Source organism: Corvus moneduloides, chromosome Z (assembly GCF_009650955.1).
Source record: "Corvus moneduloides isolate bCorMon1 chromosome Z, bCorMon1.pri, whole genome shotgun sequence".
In the NCBI taxonomy this organism is placed as follows: Eukaryota; Metazoa; Chordata; class Aves; order Passeriformes; family Corvidae; genus Corvus; species Corvus moneduloides.
Window position 1 is genome coordinate 66401408 of NC_045511.1, and position 17832 is coordinate 66419239.

The 17832-nt window shown below is 40.2% G+C and overlaps 1 protein-coding gene across 3 annotated transcripts in view; it reads left to right on the forward strand.

Moving 5' to 3' along the window:
• Positions 1 to 17832, forward strand: part of TNPO1 (transportin 1) — a 74206-nt gene that overhangs the window by 21592 nt on the left and 34782 nt on the right. For all 3 annotated transcript variants that reach the window (XM_032095441.1, XM_032095438.1, XM_032095440.1), the window contains one exon: positions 15751 to 15900. In XM_032095441.1, coding sequence (XP_031951332.1) covers positions 15751 to 15900 — 150 coding nt within the window. The remainder of the gene's footprint in view (positions 1 to 15750; positions 15901 to 17832) is intronic.

Below are 17832 nucleotides of genomic sequence, written 5' to 3' on the forward strand. Positions count from 1 at the left end.
TTTAATCACATTGACCTCTTTAGAATTGGATAAAGAGTGGGAGATGCTAGCTGTTACAAAATGGTTGTGTAAAGCTGTTTTATCTGAGGGAGAAAAAAAGCAGGTTCCAGTAGGTTAAGGGGCCAAGCAAGCTGGGAAGAAGTAGCAAGTTAACTTCCAGGGAGAGGTGCTTTGGATCAGATTGCACTGATACTTCTCACAAATGCATCAGGCCTTTTGTGAGACTGCTGAAAAGCATCTGTTATTTTGATGATGCTCTTGTCCTGCATCATGACATTTTTAGAGTCATAACCTTTTGTCCAAAGCAACTATTTTTTAACTTTGTGTTTCTGTTTCTGGAAATTTGCAAAATATTGAAAGTACCGTAACCAAGTCTGGTGTTGGTATTTTGCATAGTGTTTGCTGGATTCTAAATACCCTGTTGCCTTGGTTGGGTGGGACTAACGAAGAATGGCAGAAGATTGTTGATTGGATTTGCTTTGAATCCAACCAAGAGCCCTTCATCTTCCCTCATGCTCAAGTAAGGTAATGAGACTCTTAGAATTGCTGGTCAACAGCTGCAGTACTTGGATGGACTCATCCCAGTAGGTGCCTGTCTTCAGTACTAAGAAATCATTCTGCTTTTTTCCCTCCTAAAGCAGGTTCTCTTGGCTGTCTGTGTCTACAGCCTTTCCACAGACCAAAAGCATAGATATTCATACTTTTCTATTCTAAGATTTTTGGAGCCATACTATCCCAGCAGAAGGAGCAATAAAAATAGGCTTACAACATCTCTGACTATCATGGACTATCAAAACACCTTAAAAACGAAGGTCTTTTGATAGTCCGTGAGAAATCTTGGCTTGGTAGCAGATGGAACTAACCTTTGATTCAGGTTTTGCTACTGTTGAAACTTCTGCTGAGAAAATGGTGCGTAAGGATACATTTAGGTGACAACTCCTGATTGTGGTCATTCTGTTATTTCGTTGGTTGAAATGTGTGTTAAATAGTATCATTGTATTGCAGTGAAGAGGGCACCGACTTACCTTTGACCTGAGTCTTGCACCTCTGTGGACAATTAACTTTGCAAGAAAACTTCTTTTGCAAAACTGGCTTTCACTGAGTCTTGCCTTTAAGATACTTAGGTAAACCTTTTGTGTAGGAAATTTCCTTTGTTTTAGCAACAGAGGGTTATTACTATTCAGTTGAAAAAACTGTTAACTTCTTTTCCTCTAGTCTTAGTGCCATCAGGCTTATGTTTCTGAATACTTGTGACTTACTGGTTCAGGATCTGTTGTGATAGTCCTACATTTAAGTAGGGGTTTTCTTAGTTTTGTATTGAAATTTTTCTGGGCCCTGTCAAAGCTTGTTAAGCTTGCGCCTTTCTGGACACAGGAATGCCCTGCTACCATTTCATCAGTGAAAATATATGGCCTGGTTTGCTGCTACAGCATGTCTATGCCCAAGCTTTAAGCACTTAATTTCTTTTTTCTTGGTTTTCTGGATTTGGGGTTTTTGTTGGTTGGTTGGTTTGGTTTTGTTTGTTGCAGGGGGAGGAGGATTGTGTTGTTTTTGTTATATTTGTTTTGGTTGGTTTGGTTTAGGTTTTGGGTTTTTGTTTGTTGAGGTTTTGTTTGTTTGTTTTGATTATTTTAAAATTAATGTGCATTTCTAAGAATAGTGTTGGGAATCTGAATGAACCCCAGTGTTAAAAACATCACAGCATAAAAATTGTTAAGGAAATTCAGTTAGGCATTCAGTTAGCATTCAGTTAGGCAGTAGGCAGGCTGATGAAAATAAAATAAGATCCCAAAGCCATTAAAGTTTAAGATACAGATCTCTAGAATGTACTTCCCATGAAGTATTGTGCTCAGAGATCTTTCTTATGTAGGTAAGATGGAGTCCAGATTGACTGAAAAGTATATGAATGAAAAAAGTGTTGTTTTGCTAATTTATCTGTAAATGAAAATATTTCCTGTAGGCACTGTTAGTGTAGTTATTCCTTCTTGGATAGGAAGGTAAAAAAATCTCACAGATAATGTAGTGATACTGCCATGTATCAACAACCACAGTGTTGATACTGTGGTTTTATTCTTTCAGTGTCCCCTGAGGTGAGCTCAGAATCCTGTAGTCTTCTGTATTCTGTTAATAATTCGTTTTCTGGAGTGTATGCATGTTGCTTCTGCTTCTCAGATGGTTTTCTGGGTTTTGTGTGGTTGTCTGAAACAGTCCAGTGCTACACGGAAGCATCAGTTCTGCCTCTGTTGTTGCTTTTTTCATTTAACTGCAGCTTTCCTGCTTTGATCCAAGTCATGCATCTAAATCCCCCTTTCCTTGTTTGCATTATTGCGTCCCTAGTCCAAGTATGTTTCTTTGAAGGAAAGTATGAGAATGTGTTTTCCTAATTTCAGCCTCTTTGTTGTCTTACTGAGACCTGTTCTAATCTCTGCTTAAGGTGTATTGAGGCAGTTTTCCAAGATATTTGAAGCCTGAGGCAGATCAGGACCTCTAGATGTCATAACATGAATAGTTCATATTGCAAGCAGAAGTACTGAGTTTGTTTCAGACCTTCTTGACTGCAATGATGAAATTTTCAAAGTTGGCTGTATGAAAACCTGTTTATGCCTTTTGTAAATCAGTGTTTGTAAGATACCTCTTTCTCCCTCTGCTCTCAAAGAGACAGGCAGAAATGGCACCCTTCTTAATTTCCATTGTTCTGTTGTAGGACAACTTCATCAATTTCCTGGTGTTTTCTGCTTAGGTGCAGTCCAGAGTTACACCATGCTTTATTTCAAACAGCCTCCTCAGCTTTGTGAATGGGAGATGGATGTGGCTTTGCACTAAATTATCAAAAGATGATGTCCGTTGTTATTCAGTGGGTCATGGTTAGTTTTTCATCGTTTCTGTAAAGTTCTGCATTCATCTCCCCATCCGCTGGGCTCTCAGCAGGTCCTGCCCTAATGGGAAAATAGTGAGATAAGTGCATGTTGGTCCTGATACTTTCTGCTGGCTTGTGTAACTGCAGTTGTCTATCCTGCTGCAGTTACACAGTGGTGATCTTATGAAGGTGCTTTAGTGACTGACTCTTCATCCCATCCAAACATGAGAACGCTAATATTTATTCTCCACAGAGTGTTATCTCAGTAGAATGACTGATCACAATCAATGGTGTAAGGCTATTGCAGTCAAGGATCAGAGTCCTTGAGATGATCTCTTACTCTGAAGGTGGATGAGCTGAAGCTGAGAACACTGCTTTAGTACTGTTTTTGTCACAGGCTTTGAGGATGGTCTTTTGAGCTCACTTCCAAAATACTTCAGGTTTTTATAAACCAGTTGAAGATGGAGGAACAGTGTCTCTGAAGTTCTTGGTCTTGTTTATGTGATGATCTAGTCATTCAGAGTACTTTACTTTGACCTGGAACATTACCACGGAGAAAGGTCCTGTCCCCACCCTACTCCCTCCCCTCCCTTCCACACCAAATTTTTGTTTCAATGGAGCTTTTCCCTGATGGTAATTTATGTTCTGGTAATCATGACACTAATAATTAATCTTGTTTTGCACATATAATTTGAAACAGCTTTTTATAAGGTATTACTGGAATCCAAAATGGTCATGTGGGTTTGATGTGAATGTTTCTGATGAGTCTTGAAATTTAGCTTGATCCAGAGAACAGTTTTCATGAGTCTATTCCATTAGGTTCTTTCTTGGCATGTTGGTGTTGAAAGATAATTGAAGCTGAGCAAAAAAAAGACCATTATGTGAGATCACATGTTAATTTGCCAACTACCCATTTCAAGAAGACATCTTTGATTGGAAGGATTAATCCAGAAAAGTGATTCAGGAGTTTTAGTTGTTAAATTAAAAAAAAAAAACCTCCCCTACGACTTCCCCCTAGTACAGTTACTACATATCATTATTAAATATACAAAAATAATTGTCAAGTAGTGGGTCTGATTGCATTACTATTCAGAAATCAAGTCAGATTAATGTGCCTTTACAGTTTAAAATGCTGCATACCCTACATAGTGTCCTACTAACAGCAAAACATTTTCTTCTCTGAAGTTCAGATACATGAAGAATTACAAAAAGACTGACTTTTACTAACCAGTGCATAAATCTAATAGTTGAGTTGTGTAAATATCTTAAAGGAAAGAGTAGAATTACAGAATGTCCTGAGTGGGAAGGGACTCACAAAGTTCATAGAGTCCAACTCCTGTCTCTGCACAGGATGCCCCCAAGAGTCACACCATGTGCCTGAGAGCATTGTCCAAATGCTTCTTGAACTCTGTCAGGCTGGTGCTGTGACCACTTCTGTGGGGAGCCTCTTCCAATGCTCAGCCACCCTCTAGGTGAAGAAACTCTTCCTGATATTCAACCTAAACCTCCCCTTACACAAATTTAGGCCATTCCCTCAGGTCCTGTCACTGTCACCACAGAGAAGAGATCAGTGCCTGTCGCTCCCCTTCCCCTCACAAGGAAGTTTTAGACTGCAGTGAGGTCTACCCTCAGGCTGCTCCAGGCTGAACAGAATAAGTGACCTCAGCTGCTCCTCCTACGGCTTCCCCTCAAGGCCCTTCACCATCCTCGTGGCCCTCCTTTGGATGCTCTCTAGCCTTACGTTAGGCTATTGTGGCACCTAAAACTGCCCCCAGCACTGGAGGTGAGGCTGCCCCAGAGCAGAGCAGAGCGGGACAATCCCCTCCCTTGCCTGGCTGTCGATGCTGTGCCTGATGCCCCCAGGACACAGGTGGCCCTCCTGGCTGCCAGGGCACTGGTGATTCGTGTTCAACTTGCCATCGAGCAGGACTCTGAGGTCCCTTTCTGTGGCACTGCTTTCCAGCATCTCATTCCACAGTCTTGTCTGCACATCCAGGGTTGCCCCATCCCCAGTGCCAAATCAGCACTTGTTAGAACTTCGTACAGTTGGTGATTGTTCAGCCCTCCAATTTACTGAGGTCTCTCTGCAGGGCCTCTCTGCCTTTGAAGAAGTCAGCAGCTCCTCCCAATTTAGTATCATCAGCAGACTTACTTAGTATAATATGTATCATGTGATAATTAATTATGTAAAGTTACTAAAAATTCCATTACTTCCCCCTATATGCTCGCTAATGACTCCTTTCCATGCTTCTTCAGGGATACTGTAGTGCGGGTTTAAAGTAAGGCTTCTCCTAACAGATTATTCATTTATTTAAAGTCGTGTAAGAAACTGAATTAGATTGTGGATTTGTTATGTGATTCAGTGCTTCAGGAACACTTCCCTGGAGCTCCTTATTGTGAACATCCAGAATCAAGAGTATGAAATCTCCATTGTTACCTCTTTCCGTGTCCCTGAAGCCCATACAAGGAAGGAATTGGTATGTCATTGCCTGAAGTTCAAGTAGTTACGGATAAGATCTGTTTTGGCCTTAAAAGAAATCTTTAGGTGTAAGGGGGAGGCATTTAATCAGCGATTTCAAGCCTTTCCCTAATGTGTCTTTACAAGCTGAATGTAGTCTTCTGGAATGGGTATTTCTTTGTATGCTTTTTTAAAAAGCAAACTCTAATACTTAGTAATGTTTGGTTGTTTTTTTTACATTAAACCTAGGTGTACTTAAAATGCCAGTATCAAGCATTCCTGTGGGGTGTTTTCCTACAGAAAGCAAAAGCATTGCCAGTGTTTCTAAAGGGACTTCTGTTCACCAGGTGGTATTTGATTTAATGCAGTTCAGAGGTGCCAGCTCTTTGGAAGGACCCACCAGCTCTTTTAGCTGGTGTATGATTTAGGGACCTAGGAAGCAATATTACCACTTTGTTCCAGATTTTCAGGAAGCATACTTGCTGTGAGGCATTAGGATGATAAAGGTGTTTCAGCATGTGTGTTAGCTTGCAGTGCTGGGCCAGATGCAACTGTATAGACAACCACTTCTATAAAGGCAAATTGGCTTTAGTAAAGGAATACCCTTTACCACTTTTCATGTACAAGTTAAAACATCTTTCCTTTAATGTCAGAAGAGAGTGGATCCTAAAAGAAAAAAAAAAGACTTTTAATACTACAAATAATAATACTCACAGTATGTTTTTCCAGCTCCAGAAATGAGTATCTTTACTGTCCATCGAAAAGGCACATCTTGATTCCACAGTTTCACACTAGTACCAGTAACAGGATAAGCATTACTACTGCTTTTGCAAAGTATTTTAAACGCCTTTCTTCTCCTTCTATAATAATGTAATTCACACCCTTCACAACTCTCATGAAGCTCAGGCCTTCTGCTTTCAACAGGCATTCAGGAGCAACTGTGCCATGAGTTACATAATCATCAAAGAATGATGGGTGGTTTGGGTTGAAAGGGACAGTAAAGATTAGTTCCAACTCGCCTGCCATGGGCCATCCACTGTATCAGATTACTCAGGGCACTATCCAACCCTTGAATAATTTCAGGGATGAGGCATCCACTACTTCTCTGGGCAACCTGTTCTTGTGCCTCACCACCCTCTGAGTAAAGAATTTCTTCCTAACATCTAATCTAAATCTCTCCTCTTTTAGTTTAAAAATCTTTTCCCTTGTCTTACCACTATCTGTCTGTGAAAAAAGTCACTCTCCCTCTTTTAAGTACTGAGAGGCAGCAATTGAGGGCTCCCTAAAGTGTTTTTTTCTCCAGGTTTTACAACCCCAGGTCTCAGCCTGTCTTCACAGGAGAGGTGCTCCAGCCCTCTGATCGTCTTTGTGGCGTTCCTCTGGACTTGTTCCAACAGGTTGTTGTCCTTCCTGTGCTGGGGACACCAGAGCTGGATGCAGCACTGTGGGTGGGGTCCCACAAGGACAGAGTAGAGGGGGAGAATCCCCTCCCTCACCCTGCTGGCCATGGTGCTTCATATGCAGCTGAGGATAGAGCTGGCTGTATGGGCTGTAAGCGCACATTGTTACCTCATGTCCAGTTTTTTATCCCTTACTCCTGCTGCACAGGGCTGCTCTCAATGGCTTCTTCTCCTTGTGTGTACTTATATCTGGGACTGCCCTGACCCAGGGGCAGCACCTCCACTTGAACTTATTGAACTTCATGAGATTCTCATGGACCTATTTCTCAGGCTTGTCCAGGTCCCTCTGGGTGACATCCCTTCCTTCTGTTGTGTCAACTGCACTGCTCAGCTTTGTGTCATCTGCAAACCTGCTGAGGGTGCACTCAATTCCAGGTAACAATGACTGCAGTCTGCACTCAGTTCTGTGTAGGGAGTTTATAACCGCTTTGCCCTACAGCAGTTGTCTGCTTCATCTAAAGTGTCATACACTGGCACTTCAGGCAAGTGTAGATTCAACAGGACAAATTTTTGTTTTGATACCTCCAAAGAAAAGGCATTCACATAACTTCAAGTGATGGGTGTTTTTCTCTGAATCAGTAGATACACTACTGATCAGAGAAAATTCTTACTGACAAGCTGTAAGTCTCAGGAGCTTTAAACATTCCAAAATGATAAGAGCTCCCAGTTTTCCTCATTTTCATCCCCTTATAAAGAAAGAGGACTGATGAAGTCATAGGTAGAAACTCAAAACTAAAGAGACTGAAGATGGATTTCTAATTGCTTGGAGTAGCAGTATGGTCACTCAGCAAAGCATCTCATTTTCACTCATACTCTTAACCTTCCTAATAAGAACTCCTGTTGTAGTGGTTTGGTACCAAAATACAAAAAAAAATAATCTGAGTTCCTAAAATAATAACAATAGTAAAATATTAAATGTATGAAAGTGTATTGAATTAAAAGCAGGTCTGTGCTCTTTATTTTCGTGTTTTAGCTAGATACACAGCTGCTTAGGAAGAACACCGGCAGTAGTGCCAGAACTATGTTCTGATGTTTACTGGAGTGCAAACTAATATTGCTAATTAAAAGTCTGATGATATTACTCAGAAAAGTCAGCCAGAATGAACAGGGGAAAAAAAAAAAGGAAGCACGCTGAGTACAGTGTGGAGGAAAGGAGGAGGTTTTCCTTTCACTAATTAGTCATTATAGAGGAAGAAGCCTTACTTGCTGGTGAGGGTATCAGAGAAACAAAGCAGTCTGGCTTTAAGACAACATTTACGATTGCATGCTACCACACAACTTTCTGTTAAGCTATACCTGTAGGATATAGACAGGAGGAAAACTAGGCAGAACTTCCACTGTGCAGCACCCTGTACAGCACCAGTGTTGTGAGTATCCTGTATTTTGTGTTTTCCAATACTCAGCAGTTTGAATAGGATTCTGAATTACTCATTTTGATAACACAGCCTTATTTTACTCATTCAAGTAATCCTTGTGTACTAACAGCTATTCAAATGACAGATTATCCTATATTTTAATATATAAGATTCACCTTCGCTATTCAGAGAGTGACAAAACCTCTACTCATCTGACGAGGCAATTTCTTCAGATAGATTAATGACTCTAAATCTGTATTCATTCACTGCCAGATGCTGTCTAAGCAAGTTCTGTTGGGAACGTCATAATTTCCTTTTCCTATGCACTTGACTAAGTGCAGAAGTCCATGTTGTTATCCTCTTCCCCGCCCTCAGAAAGTAAATGCCAGAGAGAGATGACATTACTTTTAAAATGTTTTCAAACTACTGCACTATCCTGCATTTGTTGTATAGTTTGAGACCTTGTAGTGAATCATGTTCTCATCACGCTAAATCCCTATTTCTTATTAAGGATTCTTCTGCTTTTGATAGAATTCTAGGACTATTTTAACTGCTGGATCAGGAGACAACACATGAGACCACATGAGAGAGGAAAAGTGCTGGGACAATTGGTTTGTGGAGATTTGATAGAGAAGCTGAAAGTAGGAGTGAAACCAGAAAATTAGTTCTTTAACCTTTTCTTGATTTTGCAATTGTAGAGATATACAGAATTTGGCACTCTGATTACATGTAGTAATTATCAGAATACAAAACCTTCCAGAACTAATTGTAGTGGGTTGACCTGGCTGGATGCCAGATCCCTGCCAAAGCTGCTCTGTAATTCCCCTCCTCAGCTGGACATGGGTGAGGGAGTACAACAGAAGTCCCATGGATTGAGAATAAGGACAGGGAGAGGAGAGATCATTCACTGATTATTGTCACAGGCTTGGGGAAATACTTTAATCTATTGCCAGTCAAATCAGAGTAGGGTAATGGGAAATAGAGCCAAATCTTAAAACACCTCCCTTCCACCTGGGCTTAACTTTACGCCCACTTTTCTCTACCTCCTCTCCCCCAGTGATGCAGGGGGACAGGAAATGGGGGCTGTTGTTAGTTCATCACACATTCTCTCTGCCACTCGTTCGTCCTCAGGGGGAGCACTCCTCATACTTTCCTCCTGTTCCAGTGTGAGGTCCCTCGCACAGAAGACAGTCCTCCACAAGCTTTTACAACATGAGTCCTTTCCACAGGCTGCAGTTCTTCACAAACTGTTCCAGTGTGAATCCCTTCCATGGAGTGCAATCCTTCAGGAACAGACTGCTCCAGTGCAGGCTTCCTATAGGGTCACAGCCTCCTTTGGGCACCCGTCTGCTCTAGTGTGGGGTCCTGCATGGACTGCAGGTGGATATCTCCTCCACCATGAACCTCCGTAGGCTGCAGGGGGACAGCCTGCCTCATCATGGTCTTTACCACAGGCTGCAGGGGAACGTCTGCTCTAGCACCTGGAGCATCTCCTGCCTCTCCATGTCTGCAAGGCTGTTTCTCACACATTCTCACTCCTTTCTGCTCTGGCTGCAATTGCTCTTGCATAGTAACTTTTTTCCTTTCTTAAATCAGAGAATCATAGAATATGCTGAGTTGAAAGGGACCCATCAGGATCATTGAGTCCAGCTGGCCCTGCACAAGATACCCCAGGAATCACACTGTGTGCCTAAAAGTGTTACCCAAAGGCTTCTTGAACTCTGTCGGGCTTGGTGCTGTGACCTCTTCCCTGGGGAGCCTGTTCCAGTACTCAGCCAGCCTATGGGTGAACATCCTTTTCCTGATAGCCAACCTAAACCTCGCCTGACTCAGCTTCATGCCATTTCCTCAAGTCCTGTCTTGAGGGTGAAGAGATGGGCACCTGCTCCTCTGCTGTTTTCCCACCATTGCTGATGTGCTCAGCCCTGGCCAGTAGCAGGTCCATCTTGGAGCCATTTGGCACTGGTTCTGTTGAACTTGGGGGACACTTCTTGCAGCTTCTCAGAGAAGTCACCTCTGTAGCCCCCATTCCCCTACCAAAACCTTGCCACATAGACTCAAATGTACTAGCCAACAAGTTTATTTCTGGTCAGCAGTTCAATACTCCTCCCATATTGTCCACAGTTCAATTTTATTTACACCATCATGTTAAGAAGTGTAACTCATTATTCAATAAATATGCAAAACTCAGTATCAGCAGAACATTTCCAGCTTTGTTGTGGTCTCTTACAGACATTCCTAAGCTTAGGCAATTGAGTTAAATTATTTTCCATGACTCACATAAGTCAATGGAGAGCACTGATTAACTTCAGACTAGTCACTACATTTCAAGGTCATTTATGTGTTGACATACACTGAATGTTTTGAAATACCACTCCAGCTCCAGACATGATAGTAACCATATCCATTTAAGTCAAAAGACTTACACTTAAGGCATAATCCTATATAAAAAAAAAAGCAGGATTTTTTTTCTGCTAGGAAGCTTGTGAAGCTGTTTTTGTACTGTATTCTTATATATCAGGATAGAAGAAATTGTTCATTTTCTGCTTCCCATATTACAAAGTTCTTGTAGAATTCTTATTTTTTTTGATTTTTTCTCTTTTAGCAGAGTCAGTCTCATTAATGCATCAGAAATCTTCATGTGCAGCAGTGACACTAGTCATTGTCAATACACATTTTGTATTGGTACATAGTAAATCCATATTGATAGTTAAAACACAGAATGAGCGCTTATTTCTGGAAAAGGCTTTACAGCTTTAAGATGGAGATTGACAAACAGTTTTGCCTTAGGAAACGTCTCACCCTCACATCTAGTGTTGCCAATATCGCAAAATACCACAGCAAATACAGCCATGCTCATAAATCATTATATCACAGCTTGTGAATGGACAAATGTTCTCATCCCAGTCAGTCAGTTCTTTTAGTGATCTAGCAAGTTATGTTTGACCTGCTGGTCAAACTAAAGGGCAAGAAGAAAATGCACAGACAGTGAAAGCAGGGGCGCAGCACAGGAAAGACTTGGAACAGGTCTAGAGGAGGGCCACAAAGATCATCAGAGGGTTGGAACACCTCTACTATAAGGAAGGGCTAAGAGAGCTGGGGTGATCCAGCATGGGGAAAAATAAGGCTTTGAGGAGATCTTACTGCAGGCTTTCAATACCTTATAGAGGGCCTATAGGAAAGACAGGGACAAGCTTTTTAGCCAGGCTTATTGTGATAGAACAAGGTGTAATGATTTTAAACAAAAAGAGAGTTGGTTTAGACTAGATCTATGGAAGAAGTTTTTTACAATGTGGGTAGTAGGACACTAGAACAGGTTGCCTAGAAAGTAGTGAGTGCCTCATCCTTTTAAACATTCCAGGTGAGATTGGATGGGGCTCTGAGCAACCTGATTTAATTGAAGATGTTCTTGCCCATGGTGAGGATGTTGGATGAGATAACCTTTTAAGGTGCCTTCCAACTCAAATCATTCTATGATTCCTAAGGCATGGTGAAATATATACTTCTCTGGGCTTGCAAAAACCTTGTAGCTTTCATATGTGCACCCTTTGTCATACAAACCCTCAATAGATGAAATGTGGCTGTTTGAGGACACACTTTGGCTCTTAAAAGTACTTTAGTAACCCTAAAATAATTTGTGTACTGTGGCTATGTATCTACTTGCTCTGTCTGTTATTAAAATTTGGAACTAGTATGAGAGTCTTGAAACAGAATTGAAAATTTATTGAGAAACAAATGACAATTGTTATATGGTTTCGTTTTAAAGTGAGACAATGTGAGAGATGAATCTTCAACTGATTAACTGATTTGGCACCAAAAATGATACCAAATGCCAGAGGTCTACTTCACATTCCTTCTTTTTCTTGTACTATATGTTCTTGTCAACTCTATACTTCCAAGTTGACTGAGATAAAAGGAGACAAGACTGTGAGCTTTTTTGATGGCTGAAGCATATGGCTGACAGAACTAATCACAAAATCTATGAAGACTAAGGAGTGTCTTACTCAGCTTTTAAGCCATCTGCCTGTAATTTTGGTGTTACAGCAAGAATTCCATCCAGGCCTATATTACTATCTTCTGACAGCGTAGCTGTTAAGTTGTTGAACACTGTGGATTCCATAAATAACCTTGTCCAGTCATATCTGAAATTGTTTTCTCAAACTAAGATTTTAACTATTTGTTATTTGTTTATTTTTTTAATGCTTGGATATCAGATTTGGGCTGCTTCTGTAGCTCAAGTGGTTGGGGGTTGTTCAGCAAAAAGTCCTTTGTGATTTTTGCTTGTCATCTCTCAGTCTGTTGATAATTGATTTTGGTTTTATTTTTAATTTTTCTTCTTTTTCTCATTTTGTTACTTCATTTGTCAGATGCCACTTCCATTATGAATCCCATGGAATCTTTGTTGCAGATATGTGGGATAATCATTCTATGAAGAATACTTTTTCTGATATCCTGTCTAAAAGAATGGATTAAAGATATTTTGTACTGCCACATACCATAGAATAGTTCGTGAAGAAAAAAAAAATGGTCCTGAAGTTTCACCTTCATGCGACCTTTATTTTTATCTAAACCAGTTGACTAATCTGTCTGTTTTTGACAAAAGGAACTTAATAGTATGTGTATCTCTGCTTGGTTAAATTGAAGCTGTTGCCTTGTCCCTTTTGTAGCTGTAGCCAGGCATTCTAATGGATTAATGTTTTTCCTGTTTATTTAATGTACTGTTTAATATTTTCATTCCTACTAGTGACTAGCCTACTGTGTTCTAATCAGACATTGGTTGTCACTGATTTCTTTCATACCAAGATAGTGCTAGATGATGAAGAATTACAGTGACTATTGTATTTGGTATCTGTGGGTGCTAACAATAATGGTTTTTTGCAAAAGTTTTAAAACATTTGGAAATTAAAGGAGGACTCCTTTGGCTTCTTTTCTCCCCAGGCACAATTTTAAGTAATTGTAGTAATTTATGAATGACTGAATTTCTTGAAGGTGTGTGTACCTATCAATGGAAGTTACGTAAAGCAATCAGAGTTTGACATCCGTTATTGGCATAAGAATTGATGTGAAGATTTTACTTTTAATTCAGAGACTACTGTGTCAAAATTACTTGATTTGACTTGCCAAGTAACTGTAGTAATACTTGTGACAGCTCACAACTAAGTTGTGTGGTGGAGAAAAGTTTGTGCATGCATACAGTCTTTAGGTTTTTATTTAAAATAAACTCTTGCTTCCCTCCTTCTCCCAGAAAAGATGCTGGCCAATGTAGTGCTGCACAAGTGAAATGAATTTTATTTTTTACATTGTTTATAAGTTGATACTTAAATCATATAGTGTAGATAAAGTTGTAGAATTGTCTCAAATATGTATTCATTGGGTGGCTTCCTGGTTTAAGAAGTTACTGAATTCTAAAGGACATGTTTGTTTCTGTATCAATACATTTGTAGTTCTGGAGCATTCTAACTAATGCTTCTTTAAAAGAACTGAAATATGAGCATAGAAGACAAGACTAAAAGGTGAATGAAGGCAGTCTGGTTTTGGCACTCAAAATCAGTTGATTTAAATGATTTTTAATTTCTGATCAGCCAAACAATTCCTTCTCTTCTGTAAAGTTCTGTTTCTCTTCTAACTGGTATAAAGTGTCTAATGTCCATCAGTCATGTCAGTCAGACATCCAGTGTTGTGAGAGTCTTGGTGTTCTGGTACAGTAGCTTTAGTTTGAAAGTACTTTATATTTGAAAGTTGTATCTCTTATTTTGCTTCTCCTTATTTCTTTTGGGATAATAATAGTTTTGAAGGGCTGGAATAGATCCATGTGTAGACTAATTCCTGGCACAAAGGAATTCCTTATTTCACCCAAATCAGCTCTTCATATCAACAAGTGGTAAAAATGCTGATTAAAATTAGCCTCCAGTGCTATTAGGATTGCTGTAAACTGTAAATTTAAATTTGTTTATACTGTAAACTAACCCTTTCTATATAGAACATTCAGATCTCACTTTCAACATATCTCAGATGTAATACAAAGTTACTCATGCCCTTGGTTAAGAACCAAACATGAATCTGCTCCACTATAAATGAAAAAGCTAGGCTGTTCTTTTTCCATTCCTCTACTTGGCCCAGTAACTTAGAGAAAGCCCAGTGAACAGAATTCAAACTGTTGCCTGAACTCCAGTTCTTACTCAATTCAGGTCAATTCTGGTTGTGTTTATTTTATGGCTCATACTGTGTAACACTTAACCTTATAATGTTGTCTAAAGATCTCTTTTTTCCTTCTCCCTCTAATTATCAATTTAGTAGATCAACAGAACAGCTCATTTCTGAAGGGATTTAAGTACCTTACTTTGTAGAAAAATTGAACATTATATTTCTGTGGGAATATGGGTAGAAGTTTTACTGCACAGTCCCTGCATCATTTCCATATCCTACTGTGGTGAAACCAGGTTTGTCACCAGTTCCTTACAATATCAGTGTTGCAGCAAGCCAGTCAGTGTAATCAGAATATCTGAATGTCTTTGGCTGACAAATGTCTTTAATAAAGTTTCCTATATCCTGTGACTTCAGGTCTATTCCTTGCTTACACGTCTATTCAAAACTTTCTCTTAAAATGTAGAGCTTGTAATCCAGTATTTTAGTTTTGAGTGAATAAAGATAGTGTATCACAGAATCAACACAATAGGCTGAGTTGGAAGGGACCAACAAGGGTCACCCAGTCCAACTCCTGGCCCTGCCCAGGACACCACAGAATCCCCTGAGTGCTTGAGAGCACTGTCCAAACTCTCCTTGAACTTTGTCAGGCTTGGTGACCACTTCCCTGGGGAGCCTATTCTAGTGCCCAGCCACCCTCTGGGTGAAGAACCTTTTTCTAATACCCAACCTAAATCTCCCCTGACACAACTTCAGGCCATTCCCTTGGGTCCCGTCACTGTCACCCGAGAGAAGAGATCAGAGTCTGCCCCTGCTCTTCCCTCACAAGGAAGTTTTAGACTGCAGTGAGATCTGTCCTCAGGCTGCTCCAGGCTGAACAGACCAAGTGCCCTCAGCTGCTCCTCCTACGGCTTCCCCTCCAGACCCTTCACCATCCTCGTGGCCCTCCTTTGGACACTCTCCAATAGCTTTGTATCTCTCTTATCCTGTGGCACCCAAAACTGCCCCAGCACTGGAGGTGAGGCTGCCCCAGAGCAGAGCAGAGCGGGACAATCCCCTCCCTTGCCCGGCTGGCGATGCTGTGCCTGATGCCCCCAGGACACAGGTGGCCCTCCTGGCTGCCAGGGCACTGGTGATTCGTGTTCAACTTGCCATCGAGCAGGACTCTGAGGTCCCTTTCTGTGGCACTGCTTTCCAGCATCTCATTTCCCAGTCTGTCTGCACATCCAGGGTTGCCCCATCCCCAGTGCAGAATCTAGCACTTATGCTTGTTGAACTTTATGTGGTTGGTGATTAATTTGTGTACTCTGAACCTGAAAAGGTTTGCTAGGTGAATTGATGGGTGTAGCTGGAAAGAGAGATAAGGAAATTAAGATTAATATCTCTATATAAGCTTTGATCCTGTGGCATTGTTTTGAAAATCTGCTTTATTCCTATGAGACGATTGAAGGGTTGACTAATTACTTTCTGTTGCAGATGAGCCAACACGTTCCTTGAGTGGTCTTATCTTGAAGAATAATGTAAAAGCACATTTTCACAACTTTCCAAATGGGGTAACTGACTTCATTAAAAGTGAATGTCTGAACAACATCGGTGATTCCTCCCCCTTAATTAGAGCTACTGTAGGTAAGTTTGTTCTTAATGCTGCCCTCTGCATACTGAAAATGTTACTGATTTGGGTGAGAGCTGTACTAAGGCTATAAAGAGTTACTAAACTCCTAAAATTTTTTTGTTTCTCGTAATTGCCACAACTTCGCTGTGTTTCAATGATATTTGTCATTATTGTGAATATAAAGATACCGCACTTTAAGTTCCTATTATTTTAGAAGTGATATAGCAATTCAGTTCATATTTCTTGACATGTAACTGAATATAAGTTTATTTTAATCTACTTAAATTCAGCTTGCTGCCGGCTTATATACCTAAAAACAGGAACACAGTAAAGGTCTGACTTAAGAACTATTCCAGTACTCTGATTGCATCAATGAAAACATTTCTGTTAGCTGATTTTCTACAACCCACCCCCTGTATGCACACATACGCACATCCCTTCAGGGAATCATCATACCATGCCTAAGCCATTCACATAAAAAGCTTCTCTTAGAAAACAGTAGATAAAGTGTGGTGTACAGAGCTTCATAGTGTCATAGAATCATGAAATGGTTTGGGTTGGAAGAGACCTTAAAAATCATCTAGTTCCAGTGAGAAGTTTTATTTGTTACATGAATTTTTGATTTTGTAAATACCTTGTTTTGATACATATGTTTCATAAAATAGGTATATTTGTATTATTTTGACTTAGTTCAAGGTAAAGTTGCTTTTCTGTCTGTTCTTTGAAAATACAGTTTCCTCCAACATTGTAGTAATTTTCCTGCTCTGCTCAAAAACTAGAAAAACGTAAAATACATATTTGAATATTGAAAGTACGTATGGGTGTCATTTCAGAAAGAAATTGAGCTTCTCTCAGTTGACTCCTCTTATAAAACAATCTACCAGTTACTGTTCTTTTGGAATCATTTGCTTTTTCTGTAGGACTCCCTCTCCAGGCATTCAGGTTACGGACTAACCTAAGACTAGAGAAAATTACTCATTTCTTAGCTTTTTCCTGCTGTCTTGTCAGTTGTCAGGCTGCTTTACTATGAATTTTATTAATGTCCAATATTCTAATGAGAGTAGAAACAAGTCTTTGAGTGGCAGGTACTCTTTGAATTCCAGGATGTAGAAGATGCTTACTTCTTTGTTCATAGGAGTTTTCAGTGGAGTACTATGGAGCTAACTAGGGAACATATTCCAGCTCCATTTGGTTTGGTGACTTAGGGTTGTTTGGTGATGGTCTGTGGGATGTTCTTTTGAGGAATGTGGGGGTTGTTTTCAAGCAGTTACTCTTAAATTTTTCCTGATAGGAAATGCTTGTGGATTAGTAGCTCAATTATTGTTCAGCTTTAAGTGATCCTTGCAGGGATTATTCAGCATGTATGAACTCTCAAGATGAATAGCAGCTGATAAGATGCATGCTTGCATAATTGTTGCTGTTTTGCCTGTGTTTGGCACCCTGCTGTTTGAATTACTGGATCCTTGTAGCTGTCTGACATTGGTCCAGTACCCACTGGTTTCTTGGTACTAGCAAGGTGTAAAGATATTACTGCCTACCTAGACTGCCTTTAGCATGAGTTGGCACGTGCAGATTAGAGTTGCTCTTTCTGATGAGTATATGTTTTTGCAATTCAAGCACTATCAATTTAATGAGCCAAATGCAAATAACATCTCGGGAATTCTGAGAGCAAAATGAGCAAGTATGTCAAAATGGCATCAGGGAGGATTTAATGCAGTGTTCACTCTCCTCTGTGGTCTCTAGCATCTAGTGCTAATCAGACAAAAGCAGATACCTTTTGGCCAAGATGGAAACAAAGTGATTATTCCCATCTTCAGAAGTCACCTTGCTGAGGAGAATAAGTGCATGCCTTGAGACCAAATGATAGCTACGCATTGTTTTATCCTTACTTATCCTTATTCTAATCCCCAAATGAGTTACAGAGTGTATCTTCTCTGTGCTGTTAA